At 46.1% G+C, this 24,691-nt stretch overlaps 2 protein-coding genes and 2 pseudogenes across 4 annotated transcripts in view; 2 read left to right on the plus strand and 2 right to left on the minus strand.

Moving 5' to 3' along the window:
* lrtm2a (leucine-rich repeats and transmembrane domains 2a) overlaps positions 1–1,779 on the plus strand; it is a gene marked incomplete at both ends in the record, with an annotated part of 33,364 nt that extends 31,585 nt beyond the window's left edge. The window contains one exon of the mRNA XM_083660301.1: positions 1,205–1,779. Within this exon, the coding sequence (XP_083516427.1) occupies positions 1,205–1,779 (575 nt within the window). The remainder of the gene's footprint in view (positions 1–1,204) is intronic.
* Positions 1–24,691, minus strand: part of cacna2d4a (calcium channel, voltage-dependent, alpha 2/delta subunit 4a) — a gene marked incomplete at both ends in the record, with an annotated part of 219,179 nt that overhangs the window by 115,294 nt on the left and 79,194 nt on the right. The gene's annotated exons all lie outside the window — the stretch shown is intronic.
* On the plus strand, positions 13,652–16,402 carry LOC310797825 (eukaryotic translation initiation factor 3 subunit C pseudogene; annotated as a pseudogene). The gene has a single exon. The product of its transcript is annotated as a eukaryotic translation initiation factor 3 subunit C pseudogene (transcript).
* LOC310797853 (protein TFG pseudogene) overlaps positions 23,874–24,691 on the minus strand; it is a 1,197-nt pseudogene continuing 379 nt past the window's right edge. Inside the window, exon 1 of the transcript in view lies at positions 23,874–24,691. This exon is cut by the window's right edge and continues 379 nt beyond it. The product of the transcript in view is annotated as a protein TFG pseudogene (transcript).

Raw genomic sequence — 24,691 nt, forward strand, 5'->3', positions numbered from 1 at the left:
CACACACACACACACACACACACACACACACACACACACACACACACACACACACCATACCTGCCAACAATAGGCTGTGAAAAAGAGGACCCCTTATCGTGGGCCGCATCTGGCCACAAGTTGAGTATCACTGGCCTACAGCCTACAGCTACAGCTTCTGAAAGCCAGTAGCCTAAACCTATCGAGAATCGGACCAAATGCCATCATGTCAACTAACTTATCGCGGGCCACCAGAAACGTTCCCGAGGGGCGCAATTGGGCACCATTTTGAAAACCACTGGCTTACACCAACATAATACAACCGCATGGGAGTGTGGTTGCACATCAGCGCACTCACTGTGTGTGTAGCGTGTGTGATATACACGTGTCTCTGCAGGCAGTTAATACATCAGATAGCACAGCTGCTCCTCTCTCTCTTCATGTGTAAAAATCTACATTCACCTCAGCGCCGCAGGCCTCAGCTGCCCTGCTAACAAAGAATCTCCTCTCTCTTCGGCTAGCTGCTCTGTTTCATTCTGCTCAGTTCTGCTTTGCTGGGCTTCATTCAGCTCGGTTCGCTTTACTTAAGTTTCAGTTCGGTTCAGTTTTGTTCCGTTCAGCACAATACAGAGACGTGATATTTAATCATCACTGCAACAGCCAGGACATATTGCAAAGGGAGACATTTTGTAGTTCAACAACGAAAGTCAAAGTCAAGTCAAAGTCCGACGGACAAACCCGTCGATAATGTGTTACGAGTAACACACATGAGTTTAACAAAATGTTTTTTTTAAAGGAACGAGTACTTTTCATACTCGAGCATGTGATGATAGCAAAGTAGATCCCCCATCCCTCTACAGCCTGTGGGAATTAGTGACTCTCTCTCTCTCTCTCTCACACACACACACACACACACACACACACACACACACACACATACCAGAGCTCTGCTGTAGCTAAGCATATCACCTCATCAATTATTATAGAAGGGTTTAGTTAAGGCTATCTCCAACTTAGTGTGGAGGGCACAGCAAACTGTGTGTGTGTGTGCGTGTGCGCGCGCGCGCGTGTGTGTGTGTGTGTGTGGGGTGATGTACAGTATGACTCATAGTGTTGGCACAACCCCCCCCCCCCCTCTCTCTTTCTCTCTCTCTCTCTCAGTTAGTTTGATAGATTTACACGCATAAGATATTTTATAAGTGACCTCTTCCTCTCTGTCTGTCAGGAGGGAAGGTGGATGCGGTGGAGTGCACGCTACCCAAGGACCTGCGTGGGCGGGACATCCGCGGTGTTCCGGTGGAGATGTTCAACTACTGTCTCCAACTCGAGGACGAGAATGTGGCCGGAGGAGGCGGGGCCTCCCGTTCTGGAGCCGGCTCGGGAGGCCCCGCCTCCCCTCCCTGCAGCCGAAACGCCCTCGACGCCACGGCCACCTCTGACAACAATGGCAACAACGGCGGCGGATCCGATGCCTCTCCAAACATAGGATATGGAGAAAGAGGAGGAGAAAGAGGAGGACCAAGAGCAGGAATAGGGCATGGTGCACATGCAGATGCAGACTGCGTACGCGCCCGTTACCGGCCGGTGAGCGTGCGGCGTGCCATCGGCACGGTGGTGATCGCCGGCGTGGTTTGCGGCATCGTGTGCATCATGATGGTGGCCGCTGCAGCATACGGCTGCATCTACGCCTCGCTGATGGCCAAGTACCAGAGAGAGCTCAAGAAGAGGCAGCCGCTGATGGGAGAGGGAGAGGCGGACGGTGAGGAGAGGGAGGAGAAACAGATCTCCTCTGTGGCCTAGAGAGGACGTGACAGGGGGTGAGAGGTCAAAGGGTAAGGGGTGAAAATTAAAAGGGCTCAAAGAGGAGAGAGATGGGAGAGCTTGTTTTATGCACAGTTACAGGATCTCTCTCCCACTCTCCTACAGACACCTTTCTCTCACACACGTTTTGTCTTCCTTATCTCTTCCGTTATTTGTTTATTCTATTCTCTCTCTCTCACAAAAGTACATACACTCACACACACACTCAAATTCTATCTGTTCCTGTATTCTCTCTGCCAGTCGGACATTACTGCCACTGCAGTATTTGTTACCACCTACTGTATCTCTACTACACTACTCTCCTACCAACCCACCTACTGCTGCAACAATGGTCTCTAGAATAAAACACAACATTCATGCTGTTAAGGACACTCGCAGCAGCGTATGGCCAGTTTACAGTATGTACAACTGGGTTTGATTTCCAGGGATGTATGCACAGTGTCAATTGGACCAGTATTAGTAACAATCAGAATCATTCGCGCTATTAGGCAGAGAAACCTGAACCCTTGCTTTATTAGCACCTCTCTCCTCCTCCACATCCCCAAAGCCAAAAGCTCCCCCAAAATGCAGGATCCTAGCCCAGGACTCCTCACCCTGGCCTGGCCTAACGCTCCCCTGATGGCCGCTTGGACCTCCATGCCCCCAGGAAAACATCAATGCTGGAAACTAATGGAAACTTCATGGAAAATACGAAGGGGAATATCTTACGGCCAGTGCAAGTGCAAGGGTAAGTGTTATCTTTGCTAGTTTCTAGCACTCAAAATCTCTTTAAAGTTGTAATCTCTAAGATTTTGGTTTTGTTCTCTTGGGTGACATCTATAGCGTCGAGTGGTAATTGCAGGTGAGATCCAAACAGTGTTGCATTATGTGACATTAGTCAGTTTGTTGGGCCACTGTAACCACCCGTAATGCTAGCAGAGACCGGAAAAAAGTTGCTTCCCGACACAAGAGTTTTTGGGAACCTACAGTAACCTAGAGAGTGAGTCTATCGTGTTAGCTCCGCCCACCCTGTGTCACCACAGACACCAAATTCAGAAATGCTGCAATACTGAAAATGCAAAGGCTTCCATCAATCGGCCATACGCTCAATCACCATTGTGTTAAGTCACTATCAGATAGACAGATATTTGTTTACATGAAAATCTTTGAGATTATAACGTTACATCAAAGGATGTGTTTCAGCGACCAGTGGTAATTGAAAGAAAAAGGTGAGCTTTTTGAGTGCTAGAAACTAGCAAAGAGAACGCTTGCCCTTGCCCTTGCACTGGGCGTAAAATATGGCCCAAAAAGATGTCCTCGCATACTTAAGCTCTCTCGTCCTTTCTGTCTGACTACTGGGGACAGATTACATGTTGACGGGGTGATGATGATATAGGGAAATCCGATTAACTATGGAAGGAGAAATTATTTCGATTAACGACATGATCACACACTTATGGCTCCAATTCATGAGGTTAGGGAACGTTGGTGACATACTGTTCCGTATTTGGACCAGATCTCAGTTTTTTGGGGGGAACTTTTCGGGGGGGACGAAGGGACACAGGCAAAAGACTGGAACTGTGCATGGAATTCTCCACTGGATCTTACCAATGAACTCAATGTGGAGCAAAACATTTGAACTGGAATTTGAATTTGTTGTATTTGTCATTTTCCCTTGGGAAGTCTTGTTTATGTGAAAGATATTTAGCACAGTGACAGTTAAAGACTACCTGATGCTTGTTAAATGATTATCATTAATGCCTGGATAGATTTCTCTGTTCACAGGGAACAAATCAGTTGGACACATTTTCTGATATTACTTGGACTATGCTTTTGGGCTAGTTCGGTGATGTGTCTCTATACCCACAGGAATCAAAGTCTTCACAAGGGTTTATTTAAATTATCCGGATTTGAAGGACCACAGGCACTGCTTTAAGGAGAATACACTTTGTTGTTCAGATTGTCCCATTTTCAATCTGTTTTCACCGTCTGAGGTGAAGGTTTGCTACTATGGCATGAAGAAGAAGACAAATCTCAGAGAACAAGGTCTGACAAAGACTACAAAAAACATCTACAAGGACTACAAGTCCCAGACTCCTGCACTTTATTTCCCTTATCAGTTACCCTCTGGCCTCCCTCTCCCTCCTTCCTTACTTCTCTTCCTTTCGAAGATGGCCACTGTGCCCAGAGTGATAACAAACAAGGGATTAAACGAATAGATGCTGCTATTTCCCCTCCTCCTCCCTTTATCTCTCCATCCATCCTTCCATCATCCAGTGCTATTTCCCCTCCTCCTCCCTGTATCTCTCCATCCATCCTTCCATCATCCAGTGCTATTTCCCCTCCTCCTCCCTGTATCTCTCCATTCATCCTTCCATCATCCAGTGCTATTTCCCCTCCTCCTCCCTGTATCTCTCCATTCATCCTTCCATCATCCAGTGCTATTTCCCCTCCTCCTCCCTGTATCTCTCCATCCATCCTTCCATCATCCAGTGCTATTTCCCCCCCTCCTCCCTGTATCTCTCCATTCATCCTTCCATCATCCAGTGCTATTTCCCTCCTCCTCCCTGTATCTCTCCATCCATCCTTCCATCATCCAGTGCTATTTCCCTCCTCCTCCCTGTATCTCTCCATCCATCCTTCCATCATCCAGTGCTATTTCCCCTCCTCCTCCCTGTATCTCTCCATTCATCCTTCCATCATCCAGTGCTATTTCCCCTCCTCCTCCCTGTATCTCTCCATCCATCCTTCCATCATCCAGTGCTATTTCCCCTCCTCCTCCCTGTATCTCTCCATCCATCCTTCCATCATCCAGTGCTATTTCCCCTCCTCCTCCCTGTATCTCTCCATTCATCCTTCCATCATCCAGTGCTATTTCCCCTCCTCCTCCCTGTATCTCTCCATTCATCCTTCCATCCAGTGCTATTTCCCCTCCTCCTCCCTGTATCTCTCCATTCATCCTTCCATCCAGTGCTATTTCCCCTCCTCCTCCCTGTATCTCTCCATTCATCCTTCCATCATCCAGTGCTATTCCTGGAAAGTTTCTCACACTTCCTTACAGACTTCCACCTCCTTTCTTTCCTCCCTTCCGTCCATCCATTTTCCCATCTTGTTGTTATTTGTGTTTTTCCTGACAAAATGACTGCTATACGCAATGAAAGTGCATGTGTTATTTTGTAGTGAAGCCATGACTTGGAAACATCTGTCACTGCCAAAATCTTCTGTTAGCAACTTACAGTATAGCACTAATCTGGTTCGCTCTCCAATACATTTACAACAACACTATGTTTACTCTGTTTTACCTCTGTCTTTAGCAAACAAGGACGCATGGGAAATATCAATTTGAGTTTTTATGATTAGCATGTTAAAATGCTATAAATCTCTCCAGCATGTTTCCAAAATGGGTTGAGAAATAGACAGGTGACATGTTGACTTTCATTGCGTATTGTTTCCCTATATAACTATCGTTCCCTCTCTATTTTTGATTGGCTAAAAAGAACCTTATATTAATAGTGTGTTATGTTATATCTGGGTATGATGCAGATAAATATAATTATATTAGTCTCTAATATGGTGTGTTAACCCCATGATCCCTGAAACGTTTGAAGTATCTGTTAAATCATTTGTTTTTCTGTATTGATTCATAATGTCTGTCTTTTGTTTGGTTTATGACTCTTTCTGTTTTTGGTTTGGATATCTCTGTAATGTTTGTTCATTAGTCTTATTCATTTATTTGTGTTCAGTGGTTGGTTAGGTTGTTGCTAGAGGCATAGATAGAGTTTGGCCAGGTTGTACAAAAGGATAAAAAAAAATGCATATGGGGGAAAAAACTGCACTGTGTGTGCAAAGACCTTATGAGTAAATTAGCATAGACATACTGTATAGGCTGTGGGTACTCTTGTTTCTTCAGTATGATTACTATCACGCTGTTGTAGGATGCAGGATTTGATCAGTGGATTTAACTCATATTGTGATTGGATCTTCCAGACCAGATATAGAATCGATCAGGTTTGCATTGTGAATGAAGTCCTACACACAGTAGTCACATACTGTACATACTTAGACATAGTTCAGCAATAATGAACATGGGAACAAAGTGAGTAGATGGAGAAGAGCAGGTAAGAGTAATGCAGACACAAATTTAAATAAACAAATAAACAAATAAATAAATGAATGAATGAATGAATGAATGAATAAATAAATAAATAAATAAATAAATAAATAAATAAATAAATACGGTCTTGGAAGGTGCATAGTGGGCATTTTCAAGGAAAGTGTAAACACACAGTGATGTGATCTCATTGCATTTTAAATGTCAGATTTCAAAAATGGTACTGAAATGACAAGTGTAAACAGCCTGTGCTTAGCAAGGACTATGGTGCAGTACTGAAGAGCCAACCTGCTGCCACTGGAGAGAAAAAAGACAACTGCCAAACTCTATTTATGGATCTAGAAACGTTGTCCTCTCACCCCTTGGTCTGCAGGTCTTGTGTTGTTGGTAGCTAAGTATCTTAGCTAGCTGAACCCTGTTCCTATAGCCTGTGTGTTGAAAGAATAATAAACTATAGTTTGTTAATTAAAACTACAGCAGCCATGAAGACTGAGATGCTGAAAGACTACATTACCCAGAAATCCAAGGTGTGAGGTGTTGTGTTATGATGATGATCGTGATCACGACAATGATGAGAATGGTGATGAAGAGTCATTTCCTCGTGAATCTGCATTGGTTTAAATAAAAAACATATCACATTATCTCAAATTTAGAATTTGAGCCAATCAAATACTGACCATCACCAAGGTTTAAAAGAGTAACAGGGGGGAAACATACTGTGGTATTTTCAAAAGATAGTACTAAATAAATCTAGAACTGGATTAGTTCTACAGGGGATTAGTTTTACATGGGTAGGCTTGTACAGGATAAAGGATCTCTATGATTTCCTTAAAATTACTTTTCTGTTAACGCTGGCTGCCACAAACATAACACATTCTTACATTACATATTTGTCAGTTCAAACTGTCTTTTTGTTTTTTTGTTTTTTACTTCTTGGACTTGGAGAAATTATGGCCATGGGATATTCAGACTGAATTAAAAATTACAGACAGCAATTACAAGTCCCTCTCCCAGCAAAAATAATACAGTTTGAAGAGAAAACTAACATCTATGTCTACAGGCCAGCGGTTGGTAAATCTCACAACTCAGAACCAGGTTGGATGTTTCAATAGACTGAGAAGAGCTAGAACCCCTCCTACAAAGACAAATCATTTCTACTGGTTTCTGAAGAGCTTCAGAACATTTCATTTGTATGATTCCAACTGAGATTTTGTGCCACATGATTTAAATGCTATTTCAGAGGGGGTTTTCCACCCAAAATGGGGAGTGGGAAAATAAATAATTTGTGTGAATTATTTTGTTTAGGTGAGAAACAAACAAACAACAAGATCTGTAAGTATAAAGAACTAATTCAAACTAAGGGCTAATGTCTACCAGCTCCGGAACACATGCGGTACGGCTCTGGTACGGCTGCAAACAGACCCACACTCATGTCATCTGTCAGATGCATGCGGGATCCGACAAATAGAAAAATAGAACGGGTGAGTATTTTCTCCGTACCGCATGTATTGCCCATCAATTAACATGGCCGAGAGTCTGATCCGGCAGTTTTACCAGATCCGCAACGCAGCCGTAACGCATCTGGTGTACATTGGGTGTAACAGGCCATCAGGACTGTGGTGGCAGCCATGATGCATTATAGTCAATTGCAACTGGCTGCTTTCAGAGCTCCAGTCTCCTCTTATTCTGTTTCTGCATCAAAAAGAAAACCAGTCAGAAAAAGCTCTCAATATGGGACTGGGAGATAGAGACACAAGCTATCAGCAGAGGAGATGGAAATACACGCGTGTGCGCGCGCACACACACACATACGCACACACACACACACACACACACACACACAAGCGTGCGACACAGACACAGACCACTAGAGCTTTGTCTTTGTCTTCTGAATAGAGATTACATACTGTACACATCTAAAGACACACACACACACACACACACACACACACACACACACACACACTGAGTCAAATGAGAAGAAACACTGCATCAGTCATGAAAACTCTTTCTCTTTTTATCCCTCGCTTCCCTCTCTCTCTTCTCCATTTCTCATTGCACTCCATCTCCCCCCTTCTTTTTAATCGCTCTTACCTGCTGCCTCTCCTCTCTCACCTCATTCAACTAGTTTCTCTATCCTTCCTCTGCACCTTCTTATCAGCCAGATACTAATTCGATGAGCCTTAGAACTGTATAAACACTGCGTTGCGTTAGGTACAATAGTCTGTCACTGGCTGGTCACTGAATTCCAGTCAGCCTCCCAACTCCCAAATCCCAGCCTTCACCACAGGAGGTGAAATCAAAACTGTTCCCAAATCAACTGAAAACAGAAACCTGGGAGACAGGAGAGGAATACTGTTCTCTGTTCAGGGACAAACACTGACGCTCAGTGGTCAGAAGTGGCACCACAACGTTTTCAGCTAGTGCTTAGTCAATATAATATTTAACTGTCTTTGCATCCGAAAGAAACCAAACTTCTTTCCCACTGTATAAGATAGTAACTGTTTAACTACGGTGTTCCTCGTAAAGTAGATTTTCTAAAGATTTCATTCATAAAATGTTGTTCTATGCCCAGCTTGGCGGTGTAGGGAGCAAGAAGGTCATCTCCAGTTCAATCCTTATTGTCTGCAGGTGTCTGTCGCCCTGCAGTGTCCTTGAAAGACAGCCAGGACTATGGGAGCTGTAGCCTGATATTCAGGCCCAATGGCCAATTAGTTTGTAGGCAGGACTAATGACTCACGGGGTGCTTGCAGGCAATGACAGCTAATCCTAACCTCTGACCTTAATAAAGTATAATTACCAGACGCGACACCGGGTAGCCGGTATTGTTTTCACTTTGTGAGTCTGTGTGTGTGTGTGTGTGAGAGTCTCTCTGTGTGTGTGTGTGTGTGTGTGTGTGTGTGTGAGAGAGAGAGAGAGAGAGAGAGAGAGAGAGAGAGAGAGAGAGAAGGTGTGTGTTTGTGGTCATGCCAATTGAATTGATCATCTCCTCTTCCTCCTCCTCCACACACACACACACACACACACACACACACACACACACACACACACGACCTCCACGCCAAATTTCGGCCTCCTAGTGTGAAAACTGTGTACACTAAAACGTGGTGAACTTTTGGTGGAACAGATTGACAGATAGACAGCCGGAACATCAGTGTCTTATGGCATCACTGATGACATACTGTTTGACATACTGTTTTTATATTGTGTCTACTTTTAACCTCAACACGACAACGTCTACCCACCGAATGCGACGGGAAAGCCTGTTCCCCAGCTCATGGGAGTCAGCACCTGCTGTACTCCGCTTTCCTGAACAACGGACGAGCAAGAGTTCCATCCACGACACGAGAGAAAATAAACCCAGGCAGTAAGACGTTAAGACTTTTACATCTGGCGCTTACTGTATTACTGGCAGGCGACGTGGAGATTAATCCCGGCCCACAGTGTCTGGATGCTATCAACGAGGCTATCCAAGCCTCCCAGCTGCCACTAATTAGCCGCCCTCCCCCACTAACCTGGCTAACGCTACCGCAGCTACTGCTACCTCACAGCACTTCGGCTGCGCCGTACAGAGGGTCAGCTGAGCAGGCACGAGAGGCCAGTGGTAGTCTGCTACCGCCAACTACCATCAGCACGGCCCGTGAAGGTCCGTTAGCGGGCCTATTAGCGCAGCGACAGGAGGCCAGTGACTATCCGTCACCCCCGATCTCAAACAGCACAACGACGAGACGGCCTCCGACCATCAACAGCACTTCGGCTGCGCCAACTACCATCAGCGAGGCCCGTGAAGGTCCATTAGCGGGCCTATTAGCACAGCGGCAGGAGGCCAGTGACTATCCGTCACCCCCGATCTCAAACAGCACAACGACGAGACGGCCTCCGACCATCAACAGCACTTCGGCTGCGCCAACTACCAGCAGCAAGGCCCGTGTAGGTCCGTTAGCGGGCCTATTAGCGCAGCGGCAGGAGGCCAGTGACTACCCGTCACCCCGGATCCCAAACAGCACAACGACGAGATGGCCCCCGATCATCAACAGCGCAGCGGAGAGGGTATCCCCAACTACCCCAGCGATCCGCTCGGCAGGGCCACCAAGAGGGTCAGCGTCGCCGCAGCGGGAGGCAAACGGCCTCCCACCTTCGCCTTCCACCACCAGCTCGGCTGCGGCGCTACCCCTGGCTACCAACAGCGCAGCGGAGATGATCCATCAAACGGGCCTAGGGCCTGCATCCCAGAGGTCCATAGCAGCGGCCCATCGAACTGGGCTGCCTTTTTCCTCTAAGCTAGCTAAGTATAGAAACCCTGTAATCAAAAGACATCGATCCTTAAAAATATTTCGTACACTAAATCAAGCAAGGACAATTTGGGACCCTGTATGTAAAAAGGGGGGGTTGTTTGGGGGGCATCTAAATGCCCGTAGCATGCTACCTAAACGGGAGCAATTAGAACACCTGCTATGTAACTCTAACATTGATTTTCTGGGGATATCTGAAACTTGGCTAACTAGCTCCTCACCAGAAGCTGCTATCTCACTACCTGGATATACTAGTTTTAGAAGGGATAGGGGGGGTCAGGGGAAGGGTGGGGGGGTAATTTTATATGTAAGGGAACATCTGAAATGCAACCAGATAATATGGCCCAATGATTTTAGTCTAGAATGTGTTGGTGTAAATATCTCTCTGTCCGATGAAATGTCGCTGGTGATTGTCTGCATCTATCGCAAGCCTTCGGCTAAAATTGATTTTTATGATCATCTCAAGACGCTCCTTAATTCATGTGACCACAAAAAAGAAATTATTTTGATTGGAGACTGGAATATAAATTGGGACGTGAAAAAAGATAGAAAAAGCCTGAAATCAATTATGGATTATTTTAATTTTACTCAGTTAATTGACCAACCCACTAGAATCACTCATCGATCTCAATCAAAAATGGACTTAATTTTCTCGAACAAACCTAGAAGTGTTACTAAAATACACAACCTGTTAACAGGAATCTCGGACCATAATGCGATTTTCTTTTCCAGAAAACTTAATAAATCCTGCTTCCAAAACCCATTCTCTAGTACTTCTGATAACCGTACAAACACTTTGACTGTCCCTAAAAACGAAGAACAAAATCTGGCAAGAGCTCTAAAAGATATTGAGTGGGATAATCTCACCACGTGTGATGATGCAGACATCAGTAGCGATATGTTTCACTCTAGGTTGAAGGATGTAATCCTCAGTTTCTCCAGACGAGGGAGCCACAGGAGGAGGAAATCCACCTCCCTCCCCTGGCTCAACTCGTCGTGTTTGAAACTGATGAAAGTCAGGGACCTGCTGCTTAAAAAGTCAATTACAACTGGGCTAGGTACTGACCGACAATTGTTTGTTTCAGCTCGAAATAAGGTGATTGCTGAATTAAGGAAGGCTAAAGCCAACTTTTTTATCACTGTTATGGAAAGTGCAAGGGGGAACAGCAAAAAAATCTGGCAAAATATTAATAAACTGACAGGTAAACAACTGAAACAGGACACTAAAGCTATGGAATTAAAGGTCGACAACCGGCTGGTGAGCAACCCTGTCACTTTGGCAGAAAAACTCAACACCTTCTTTATAAAATCTATTGATGACATCTCGAAACAGTTTGGCGTATCCACATGCCCTGTAAATATGGTGAATAACCCTACAGTCAATGGAGTACCAATTTTCACCATCCAGGAAATTTCTGTACCTGAGGTCATTGATATAATTAGTGCTCTGAACAGCTCTAAGGCTAAAGATGTTTATGGTCTTAACACCAGCTTCTTGAAGTTAAATAAAGAGACATTAGCGCCACCTATTATGCACCTAGTTAATTTATCCATCAAGCACTCAACCGTCCCAAAGGCATGGAAACTGGCCTCAGTTACCCCAATCTACAAAGCTGGTGATAAATCTGACATGAACAACTTTAGACCCATCAGTATTTTACCAATAATCTCTAAAATCATTGAAAAATGGGTTGCTAAACAACTTATAGAATTTCTTGAGACGAGCCAGACCCCCTTGCACCCCATGCAGTTTGGTTTTCGTCCACATCACTCAACTGACTCTGCTTTAGTCCTGCTCTTGGAGAAAATAAAAGGCTCCTTGGACAGGGATGGTTGTGTGGGAGCTGTGTTCCTCGACCTTAAGAGGGCGTTTGACACCGTCAACCACAGTGTGCTCCTCTCTAAATTGTCCAGCTTCACTTTTTCTGTTGCGGCCATTAAATGGGTTGAATCATATCTGTCTCACCGGGAGCAGTGCACTGTGGTTGGCGGTGTCAGCTCCCCTTACCTGAGCTGTCCAGTAGGGGTCCCCCAAGGGTCAATTTTGGGGCCAATTTTCTTTTCTTTGTACATTAATGATCTTCCTGATTACTGTTTTAATGTAGATGTCCAGCTTTATGCTGACGACACAGTTATCTTCACAAGGGCTAAAAACCCAGGGGAGGCGGCACGTGTCTTATCTTCAGCTCTCTCTCATATCCAGGTATGGCTAACTAAATCTTGTCTCATGCTGAATGCAAAAAAACCAGTTTGCATGTTCTTTTCTAAAAGAAACATTGCACCTGCGCGCTCCAATGTCTTCTTGGGGTCAGAGGAATTGTCTGTGGTTAACGAGTTTAAATACTTAGGCGTGATGTTGGACTCCAACCTAACGTTCAGCAACCACATCAAAATGATCTCCAAAAAAATTAAATTCCACTTGTATAACTTCAGACAAATAAGGAACTGTCTGTCCACAGACGCTGCGTTTTTATTTTTACACTCGATGATCCTTTCGCATCTGAATTATTGTATAAATAGCTGGTCGTTGACAGGAGTAACTACTCTCAAACCAGCCGAATTACTTTATAAAAAAAGCCCTGAAAATACTAGATAAAAAACCCTTTTCTCATCACCACTGTCATGTCATACGTAAATATGACATGCTAAGTTTTGAGAACTTTAGAAATTTCACCTCTGCCTGTTTAATATACAAAGTTCTACATGGACTGGCGCCGCCTCCTCTAGCTGACTTCATCAAATATCGTTCGACCGCCAACTCGACCCGTGTCACTCGGGCCATCACGAACAAGGTCTGTGAGGTCCCCTTTAGAAAAACTTGCTTTAGCCAGAGGACCTTATCCTACATGGGAAGCACCCTCTGGAATAATCTACCTCTATTTATTAGAGAATGCCCTAGTCTCGCCACCTTTAAAGGCCAATTGAAATTGTGGCTCAGATCAAACCAACAATGTGATCATTTTTAACATATTGTCTGTCATGTTTTACTGCATGCTCTGTGTGTTTTACTCACCTTATGTTTTACTAACCTTTTATACTATTCATTTTTTGTACTATTAAAAAAAAAAAAATCCTTTTCAAGATTACATCAACCTGCCATGGGACTACAGGTGGAAACTAGCCCTTGGGCTAAAACCTGGCATATTTACTGTACGGCTGTACTGTCCATTAATGTGCAATGTCCCATCTTCTAAATAAATGAATCTGAATCTGAATCTGAATCTGACATCATCAGTGACTTATGACATCACTGATCATCTTCAGTGATGTCACAATGCTGATGATGTCACTGATGACATCATCAGTGATGTCACTGATGACATCATCAGTGATGTCACAATGCTGATGATGTCACTGATGACATCATCAGTGACATCACTTATGCCATCATCAGTGATTTTTGACATCTCTGATGATGTCATCAGTGGGATATATAAGAGGACAAATAAGAAGACAGCCACCTTCACTAATGTCTCGTTTCTTCCCAACTGGGTCCGACCGTGAGTCGGAGGAGTCCTCGTCTGCCGATGAGATCAGCCCTAAATCACCAGGGACTACTTTCAAGCTGTCCTTGCTGCTTAGTGACAATGAGGAGGACACCAAGAGAGTGGCACGCAGTGGCAAAGACAAAATATTTGAGGAGTTGACCAACTTCATCAAGACCATCCGCAATGCCATGAAGATCCGTGACATTGACAAATGTTTGGACGAGTTTGAGCAGTTACGTCGAGCATTCCTCAAAAGCAAGACTATTGTGGACAAAGAGGGCGTTCCCTCTTTCTACATCAGTCTTCTGGCTGACATGGAAGACTATCTCAATGAGCTTTGGGAGGATAAAGAAGGCAAGAAGAACATGAACAAGAACAACGCAAAAGCCCTTACCATGCTGCGTCAGAGGATCCGCAAGTACAACAGGGATTACAAAACAGAGATTGCTGCTCACAAGGAGAACCCACAGGAGTCTGTGGATGAGGAGGAGGAGCCAGAGGATTCGGGCTCCTCTTCAGACAGTGACACAGAGGGGGGCGATTATGGTGTGTCACCCATGGCCTTCTTGAAGAAAAAGCCTGCGGATGCTCCCTCAGAGGCCAGCAAGTTCCTCAAGAAGGGCTCAGGGGATGATCAAGAGTGGGGCTCGGACACCGTAGGAAGTGGCAGCGAGAGCTCTGATGACGGGGAGAGAAAGAATGCTTCCCTGGCCCAGGCCTTCCTCAAAAAAGTGAGACCCTTGGGCTCTCTCCCCAGCACCCAGGATGGTGAGAAGAAGGATGGGAGGAAGAATAAGCTCAAGAAGAAAGAGCGGCTTGAGGAAGAGGGGGCAGAGGAGGGTGAGGGAGGCTGGGAGAAGGTGAAGGGTGGTGTGCCTCTGGTCAACGAGAAGCCCAAGATGTTTGCAAAGGGCACAGAGATCAACACAGCGGTGGTAGTGAAGAAACTGCACGAGATCCTGCAAGCAAGAGGCAAGAAGGGCACAGACAGAGCTGCCCAGATAGAGCTGCTGCACGCCCTGGCAGGCATCTCCATCGAGAACAACCTGGGCCAAGGCATCCTGGTCAAGATCAAGTTCAACATAATCGCCTCCCTTTATGACTACAACCCCAACCTGGCAGCCTTCATGAAGGCAGATATGTGGAAGAAGTGCCTGGACTGTATAGACGAGCTGCTGGACATCCTCTTTGAAAACAGCAACATCTTCATTGGGGAGAACATTGCAGAGGACAGTGATAAAATGGACATCTCAGATCAACCATTCAGGGTGTGTGGCTGTCTCTTAACACTGGTGGAGAGGATGGACGAAGAGTTCACCAAAATCATGCAGAATACTGATCCCCATTCTCAAGAGTACGTAGACAACCTAAAGGAAGAGGGGCCAGTTTGTGGCATCATTGACAGGCTGCTGAACTACCTGGAGAACAAGGGCAGCACAGAGGAGATTTGCCGCATCTACCTGCGCCAAATTATGCACACCTACTACAAGTTTGACTACAAGGCTGACCGCTGCAGCTTGGGCCTCCAAGGAGAGACCAAGTCGGAGCAGGACCAGGAGGAGAGCTTGGGGGATGACAGTGCCGTCGTCATGGACCGGCTCTGCAAGTTTATCTATGCCAAGGACCGCACCGACCGTATCCGCACCTGTGCCATTCTCTGCCACATCTACCACCATGCTCTGCATTCACGCTGGTACCAGGCCCGTGACCTGATGCTGATGAGCCACCTGCAGGACAACATCCAGCACGCCGACCCACCTGTGCAGATCCTTTACAACAGAACCATGGTGCAACTGGGCATATGTGCTTTTCGCCAGGGCATGATCAAGGATGCCCACAATGCGCTGCTGGACATACAGTCCTCCGGCCGTGCCAGGGAGCTCCTGGGTCAGGGCTTGCTGATGAGGAACATGCAGGAGAGGAACACCGAGCAGGAGAAGATTGAAAAGAGAAGACAGGTGCCATTCCACATGCACATCAACCTGGAGCTGCTGGAGTGTGTGTACCTGGTGTCAGCCATGCTGCTGGAAATCCCTTACATGGCCGCCCACGAGTTTGACGCACGCCGCAGGATGATCAGCAAGCAGTTCCATCACCAGCTCAGGGTGGGAGAGAAGCAACCACTGCTGGGACCCCCAGAGAGCATGAGGATGCACGTGGTCGCCGCCAGCAAGGCCATGAAGATGGGTGACTGGCGGACCTGCCACTCTTTCATCATCAACGAGAAGATGAACAACCAGATCTGGGGCCTGTTACCCGAGACGCAGCGAGTACGTGAGATGCTTGTCAGAAAGGTCCAAGAGGAGTCACTGAGGACTTACCTGTTCACATACAGCAGTGTGTACGACTCCATCAGCATGGAGACACTGTCAGAGATGTTTGAGTTGGACTTGGCCACAGTCCACAGCATCATCAGCAAGATGATCATCACTGAGCTGATGGCGTCACTGGACCAGCCGACCCAGACACTCGTGATGCACCGCACAGAGCCCACCTCCCTACAGAACACGGCCCTGCAGCTATCTGAGAAACTGGGCAGCCTGGTGGAGAACCACGAGCGTGTCTTCGACCTCAAGCAGAGCGTCAATGGCGAATATTTCAACAGAGATCAGAAAGGTGGCTACCAATATAAACAAAGCTACAATAGAGACCGAGATCAGAAAGGGGGTTACCAGCAAAACACAAGCGGCTACCAACGAGGCGGCTACAGAAACCACAACCAAAGCAACTAGTGAGCTGGGAAAGCTTTCAGAACTGGACCCTGCCAACTTGACTAGTCTTCATGCCACATCAATGGCGGCGTGTCTGTCTGTCCATCCAGAGTTGCAAGGCGTTCCATTGCTCCGATCGTCTCCAAAATCTACCAAAACACTATTCAGGAGTCTGGCATGCGAAAAAAGGGGTGCCCTGAGCTGATTTTCCATACTATTGAATATTGTGACATTTGCTGTGATATTTTTCACAATATATGTCTGTCAATATGTATCTGCCCTGTTGCTAAGTCAGATCCTCATTTCACTACTTTGCTTACCGTACATCAGTGGCAGCTGCTGACTCAAAACATTTGGGAGGACAGGAGGAAAACCAACGCACAACCCAAGAAAGAACTAATATCCTATATGGCTTTATTGTGCGATGTGTTTATACTCGGGGTGTGGATCTTATCTTTCTTATCTAGGTTGGAGGGCTCGAGTGCGGCCTGTAGAGGTGGGCTGCCGTGGTTTTGTGGCAAAGTCCGTTATTGCCCTACTAACTGAGTTGGCCATTCGGGGACGGAGCCTGAAACTTGCAGTTAGCAACATGTCTCAGGCAGCAGAACGAGCAAGTGAATGGCTGTGGATAAGGAGGAAACATGCTAGCTGGGGAGCTCGCTAAGGTAAGATTGATTGTTTGTTGTTGGTCATGATTAACGGTCCGCATCAACAGGGCTGAATCATTGACAGTGGTGGTGTAGTTAGGGATTGTTTGTTGTTGGTCATGATTGACGGTCCGCATCAACAGGGCTGAATCATTGACAGTGGTGGTGTAGTTAGGAATGTCATACCGAACCGACCTGGATAGCTAGGCTTAGATAGTGAGGTAATATGCAGTTGGTGGTAGCATGGAGGGGGGTGTTTCCAGGACGCTGGATTACACCGTTAAGCCTTCTTGAGGTGTCGTGGGCCTAACTTAACGAAACGTTGGTGAAGGAAGGTGCCCACTTGAAAACCCCATTGACATGCTTCATACTGCTGTTGGCTAGGGTAGGTAACTGGTGATTTGTGTCTTGTGTATTAGTTTGTTAGCCTGTTAGCTTGTTTTATTCTGGATTGGGCTTGTAAATGTGTTTTTCCTCGGATTTTGGCACAAGGGATAGTAACATCTTGTCCTGTGTATTAATTAGTGGCCGGGCCAGCGAAGCGGCAGGGCCACTTATTGTATTTGCCTGTATTATTATTATTATTCATCTCCCTGGAACAGTAGCGTAGCCAGACTCGGCTCATTGGGTGTGCCACAGAAAGCCAGGGTGTGCCAGGGGGCTTTTCAAACCAGATTTAGAGGAATATTTGTGTGTTGTTTGCTCCTTTTCGCACTCATTATTAGCAGGTAGAAGCAGTCAATTAAATTGTATTTTTTGGCAACATGTAAAACCACTTTGTTTAGTATCTCAAAAAAGTCTCACCTACTTTTTCCAATGAGTGTTCTAGTCGGGAAAGAACGCAAATTTGGTTGGCATGTTCGTCTACTGCAGAGAGATCTGTAGCGTCAGTGTCCTCTGGCCACAAACCTCCGGTGTGTTGTTGGCTGCGTTCCCCGCTGTTAACGTCATTGTTTCGGCTGCATCATCTTCTTCATCATCATCTGTCTGTTCTCCACTGTACACCACCAATACAGGTGCGGGAACGGGCGCACTACAATCCGCACTTGTTGAGGGGGAGGGTGACGACGAGTCATCTTCTTCCTCGTCGTTTCTTGCCTTTGCCGAAAAAGCTTAAAAGCGAGCTTTGTTTCATGTCCAGCTCAGTGGCCTTGTGGTCTGAGTGTCCGCCCTGAGACTGGGAGGTCGTGAGTTCGATCCCCGGCCGAGTCATACCAAAGACTATAAAAATGGGACCCATTTGCCTCCCTGCTTGGCACTCAGCATCAAAGGGTTGGAATTGGGGGGTTAAATCACCATGTGATTCCCGAGCGCGGCGCACGCTGCCGCTCACCGCTCCCCCAGGGGATGGGTCAAATGCGGAGAACAAATTTCACACATTGTGTGACAATCAGTGGGACTTTACCTTTACTTTACCTTTACCTTACTTTGTTTCATGTCTTCCTGATTTGGCGCTGCTGCTGCTGCTGCTGCTGCTGCTGCTGCTGTGCGTGCATTTGTTTACTTTACGTGGACGACAGCTTAACTAGTTTCCCATGATGCTCCGGGGCACATAGGGCAGCGGACAGTTGGACACAGTGCATGACAGCGTTGACATGTGTTTTGCAGACAAAACAAAACACTTTTTTTACCCCATTTTTTCACCCGTGGCTACGCGCATGCCCTGGAAGTCAGCCTTCCCATGCATGAATATAAACCAAACTTTGCACAAAGGTCCAGTCCCATGCCAAACTAAGTTGACATGAATTTGGCGCCTATAGTCCTGATGGTGGCGCTACAGCGACCGTCTAAAGTTTCAAACTTTGAAAATTCATAACAAATCAGGCATATGGGCTATGGCTTTGGCACTTACACCGAAATGTGTGCCCAAATGAGGAGAAACTTTTGTACCCTGCAACCTATGGCCAATTATGAAGTCTAAAGACCGCAAAACTGCAAAAACTGTAAAACTAATTAAACCCTACTCCTCCCACATTTTTTCTTCAAACGACACCAAACTCCAACATCTGCATCGGTAGACTGTCCTCCACAAAAGTATCAAACAGATTTTTGATAGATCAAAAATTGAGCCCACAGTGCATCAAAATGTTTTACTGTAAATGGTACTTTAAACAGCTAATGCAAATTCTTGCTAAATAAAGCTCGAATCTCCACTGATCACTGATGATGTCATCAGTGATGTCATCAGTTTTGTGACATCACTGATGATGTCATCTATAAATCGCTCAGCCTTCCTCTCCATAACATCAACTCTCCCAGTACCTCATCGACTCTACAACAGCAAGGAGGCAAGTAACTTGTGTGTCTGTTTGTCTGTCTGTACACCTTTCTGGAGACGAAGAAATAGGAAAATACTCATGCTAGGGCTACAAATATTATATTTGTAGCCCTAGCATGAGTGCTAACTTATGATAGTGTTGTATTGCCAAAGTATAAATAAGCAATTTTTCAGTCTATCTCTCTCTGCCTCCACTGTCCCTACTCTCTCCGTTTCTATGTTCAACTGCCATGTACTTAACCTGCTGCCTTCTGCCCCAGCCGTGTCATGAACTGCAGTGTTCTAAGCAGACTGGATTGCATGCAGCAGATGATAGAAAGCTCATCCATAAGAGACTTGAGACTTGACTTGGACTTGTGACTAAAGACTTGAGACGTGACTTGGACTATAGCTAAAAGACTTGAGACTTGCCCGGCCACGACCCATTGCTGCGCAGCAGCTATAATTAATACTATTTCCCTCTCATACGATACGATATGCATCTCGATAAATGTTCTAATAAAATAAAAAAATTATACAGTTGTAATGATTTGATACAGAATGATATACTGTATAGCTCTAATTCGATATGATTAGATTAATCTCAGATAGGGGGCATGGTGGCTCAGTTGTAGATCTGTCGCCTCACAGCTAGAAGGTCCTGGGTTCGATTCTCACCTGGGACGCTGTGAGCACTTAAGGAATGCATGCCCATCCGCATGTCCTTTCTGTGTGGAGTTTGCATGTTCTCCCCATGCCCCCTTGGGGTTTCCTTCATATAGGAACCCCTCACCAAAACATGCAATATCCTGGTTGCTAATGTGGTGCCTCCTCTGGTCGTTAGGGGCACCTGTTCGGAGGGAGGGGAACTGGTTGGAATAGCGTGAACCTCCCACATGCTATGTCCTACTGGTGAAGCTTCCCCTGTCAGGTGAAAAGAAGCGGCTGGCTAACTGCCCATGTCTCGGAGGAAGCATGGAGCCAGTTTTGGCTCTCCCCAGATCGGCAGAGGGTGGAGCAGCAACCAGGATAAATAAATTAAATTAGCACTAATGGGGGATAAAAATGGGGGGGGGGGGGGGGGGAATTAAAAAAAAAGAAAAAAGAAAAAGGTTAATCTCAGATATGGTACAATTCAGTTTAATTCAATTCAATGTATTATGAAGTGACGTGCATTTCCTACTAGGCTCATTGTTAGTGTCATAATTATAATAAATGTTTATTTTGCCTAACAATATTGCTGATGATGAATTGCTAAATGCTTATGTGAAATACTGTGACTTAGGTATTCAACAGTGTGAAATCACTAAGGCAGATAACCTTCTTGGGCAGATACTGTCGTATTCTGAATCTATTGGAAACATTTGATGCATAGACAAACAAGGGCAACAACAACATCATATCCGTTATCCATTCCTGACTGAATGAATGGCAGGCTGCGCATGTGGTAAAAAGTGTTATTTCACTGACCAGTAACTGGGTATCCAACTAGCTGCTAGCTAGCAAAGACTTATGTATTCAGATAGCTGCTACTAGCTTCTTAAAGATAGCTGTTAGCAAGTTGGCTGCCAATGGTCTAGCTACTTTATTTATTTATATTGTTTATTTGATAGGGACAATGCAAATTAACATAGTAACATTTCACTCATTATACAAACAAGTTAATGTAACTGATGTTTTGCATACATAGATTATAGATATTGCTACTTTCCAATGTCCTTAGTTAGGCTTTTAGTAAGAAAAGAAAAGAAAAGAAACGGAGGATATCAAAGCTACATCATACAATTATCACATTATATAAAGAAGAAAGAATCAATACGTGACATAATTAAAAATGCATACATCTCTGATTTTGCTTCAGCCAGCCTTTAACATTTTTATTAAAAACCCTAATATCTCGAGTCAATTTTATTTTGGTTAGCAGTGTGTTCCAGATTTGAGAGCACAGGGACAATGGTGGCCCAACGGTTAGAGAAGCGAGCTTGAGCCCGGAAGGTCATCGGTTCAAACCCCGGGACCGGCAGGATAAATCTGGCTGGGGAAAGTGAAGAGGCAGCGCTTGCCCCTTCCTCATTACCACCACTGAGGTGCACTTGAGCAAGGCCCTTAACCCCAACTGCTCCAGTGGAGCTGATCAGTGGCCAACAGATCAGACTGTGGTTGTACTGGTCAGCTTCCAGGTCTGAATGTGTGTGTCTATACACCACAGAATGACAGAACCATCGGTATTTTTGGGGAACGGCCACTAATTTATAATGTAGGCAGGCGGACCGATGAAAAAAAAGTTTGTTATACCGTAGTTTTGAGCCCCTGTCATTCAGAGGCTGTTGGATCATCCTACCTGTCTGCCGTGCAGAGGGGGAGAAAAAAAAGGCAGCGCTGCAGGAGAAAATGATGCAATCATTTTGTCCAAACTTTCACCAATCTAATTTCATCATGACATCCAGGGATAGGCTATATTTTGCTAGCCGATGCGTTTAGAACCTTATTCTCACTTCGTCTCGCTATAGTGTAGCATATTGACATGCTTGCTGTATTTAAACTGCTGTGAGATTTGTTTGAGGAGCAGCGAGACAGACGGGAATGGAAGTGGGCGGAGAGGGTGGGGGGAGCTCAGAGCGCTTTGGTCGCTGCTGGAACCTCGTTTGACGCTCTAAAATCGAAACAGGTTCGGAGTACGGGCGTCAAGGCAGTTTGACGCGCGTCAGAACGCTCTTGGTGCGTGTTCGCCTGTTTAAAACAATGGGTGGGCTTCCAAACGCTAGCGTCTGACGCTCCCTGTGCGTTTGGGGCTTTACTTGTCGTGCCCCTGTAGATCGTATAATGTTTTGCCTGCTGATAAACTTGCACAAAACCTCTGGTACTGCTTCAGTATGTTACAGTGATGCCATCGCATGTTTTTTTTGCCATTATTTTTAACGCTTGATTATACAGAGACAGGCTTAATTATGGTCAAAGGGACTTGGCTCCTCTCCTGCGAACACATGCGAATTTTCGAAATGCAGGATGGCAGGGGCAACCCACTCTACCTAGTTCTGCCTCTGCCACCCTGCATTTTGAACCCCCCCCCTTCCACCACCCCCCTTTTAGCCAATTGGTATGAACACACACACACACACACACACTTGACCTCCATGACAAAATTTAGCCTCCTGCCTCTGCCATCCTGCATTTTGAAATTGCCCCCCATGCCCCCTTTTAACCAATTAACAGTGGAGACTCTGGAGATGATGCACCACTTGTCCTCTTCTCCCTACTTATACTCCCACCACTTATATACACATCACTGACAACATCACTGATGACACAATTGTTCAAGTGACATCACTGATGACGTCGCAAAACTCAAGTGACATCACTGATGACATCATCACTGATGACATCACAATCGTGACTGAATCGCACCGCCGCCACACCGAGCCCACAGACACCAACCACCCAGTTAGCCAATTTTAACTAAACACATACACACCACACGCACACACACACACACACACACACACACACACATACACACATACACACACATACTTGACCTCCATGCCAAATTTCAGCCTCCTAGGATGAAAACTGCTCGCTAAAGGGCGGTGAACTTTTTGTGGACCAAGCGACTGACAGAATGACTTAGAGATGGTGGTCGCAGCTAAAGAGAGGGAGAGCAATAGCAATAAGCCATACTGGACATGATCTAACAGGCTCAACATTTTAGGGTCCTTTTTGATAAAAGAAGGAGTAACATTTCAACATGACTGGTTAGATGTTATCAACCTGAACTCTGCCATGTATGATCAGAGATGCAGAATATGGGTACTGATTTCACAAGCTAAGGGATCAGCAACCTAATGCACGTGAAGGATTAGTTAACTCGTGACACGGCAGCACACATTAGTGATACATGCACAATTGAGATTTCTTTGTAGAAATGTTGAAGTGCCCTGCAATATTACCTATTTCATAGCCATTTGCAGTTGCGCAACCTGTTATTTAGGATATTTACGCTAGTCGCCCGCTCTACTCTGCCTCTGATTGGTTGCCTTCCATAGCAGCAGACAGCAAATACCAGCGCAGAAGACAGAGAAGACCGTGCTGTGTATCTTGGATAGTGCTCTCATTTCAATGTCCTGATTTTGTCAGGAATGACTATACAGATCCATTGGAGATTTAAATTTTGATGTGGGAGTCATTAATCTTGGTGTGGCACACTGATTGACAAGCAAATGTGAAAATGGCACTTCATATCAAAAAGGTTGCCGCCCCCTAATATAAGCTGTGTGCATACAGATTGATTACATCTTCACAACAATGACATACACAAGAGGGCAGGGTGGACGGTGGTGGTGGTGGAAGGAGATGGGGGAGGGGAGGGTGATACACCAGGGCCAGAACAGAGTGGTGTGTTGGAGAGTATACTGTATGAACATAGACCATTGAACTGAGGGGGTTGCATGTTTAATATTTGGAATTGACATTCGTATGGTAGAGGGAGGGGGCAGATTAGCAACCATGTTTACTGTACCCACTTCAAGAGATGGAGCCCCACAAGGGGGTTAGGGTGTGTGTGAGGATTACTAACATTCTCTGTCCTCTTTTAGCGGTATCCAGGCCCTGGTTGAGTGTAGCCCTGGCCTTTGCGGGCATATGGGTTAGCGGCCCCCGGTGGAGGGGTGCTGCCTGGAGGCGGGGTGTATCCCATGCGGGGCTGGTACCCCGGGATGGGCTGTGTGCCGGGGGGCAGGCTGTAGTTGGCAGGTTGGGAGGTCTGGGAGATATAGTTTTGTGGAGGGAAGGCTCCTGGAGGATGCTGCTGAGCTCCGTGAGGCGGAGGGGGCTGCTGCTGTAGACCCTGGAAGCACTGGGCAGGGGCCAGAATGGGGGCGGGAGTCTGGGAGGAGGGTGTCGGGTAGTTCTGATACTGCTGCTGTTGCTGCTGTGGCAGGCTGGCCTGGGCACTGTATCCTGCTGGGTACTGCATACCATATTGCTGCTGTTGGGGGGCAGCTGGTTGCTGAGGGGTGTATCCTCCTGGAGGCTGGTACTGCTGGTACACCTGACCATCCATGGCCACTGGGAGTACACGCTGCACTCCTGCATAGGGAGCCTGTGGTTGGGACTGGGAGGGCACTCCTGGCTGGGGGGCTGCAGACGAGGAGGAGGAGGCAATGCTGTCGGGGGTCCCTGAGCGCCCTTCAGCTACAACCCCGAGGAGAGTTGATGCCTGGCTCAGGCCAAAAGCGGAGCTGACTTTCTTGTTGACCTCATCCAGGTTCGTCAGTGGGTCGAAGGCTGACATGCTGCCTACGCTGAATGGGGTGGACTGCTTCACCACGGGGTCGACCGCCATTGCCTTTCCCTCACGTCCATCCATTGATAGACTGTCTGGTGCTGTAGCAGTCAGGCCAGGCTCTG

The sequence above is a fragment of the Poromitra crassiceps genome (assembly GCF_964638095.1).
Source record: "Poromitra crassiceps genome assembly, chromosome: 2".
Taxonomy (NCBI): domain Eukaryota; kingdom Metazoa; phylum Chordata; class Actinopteri; order Beryciformes; family Melamphaidae; genus Poromitra; species Poromitra crassiceps.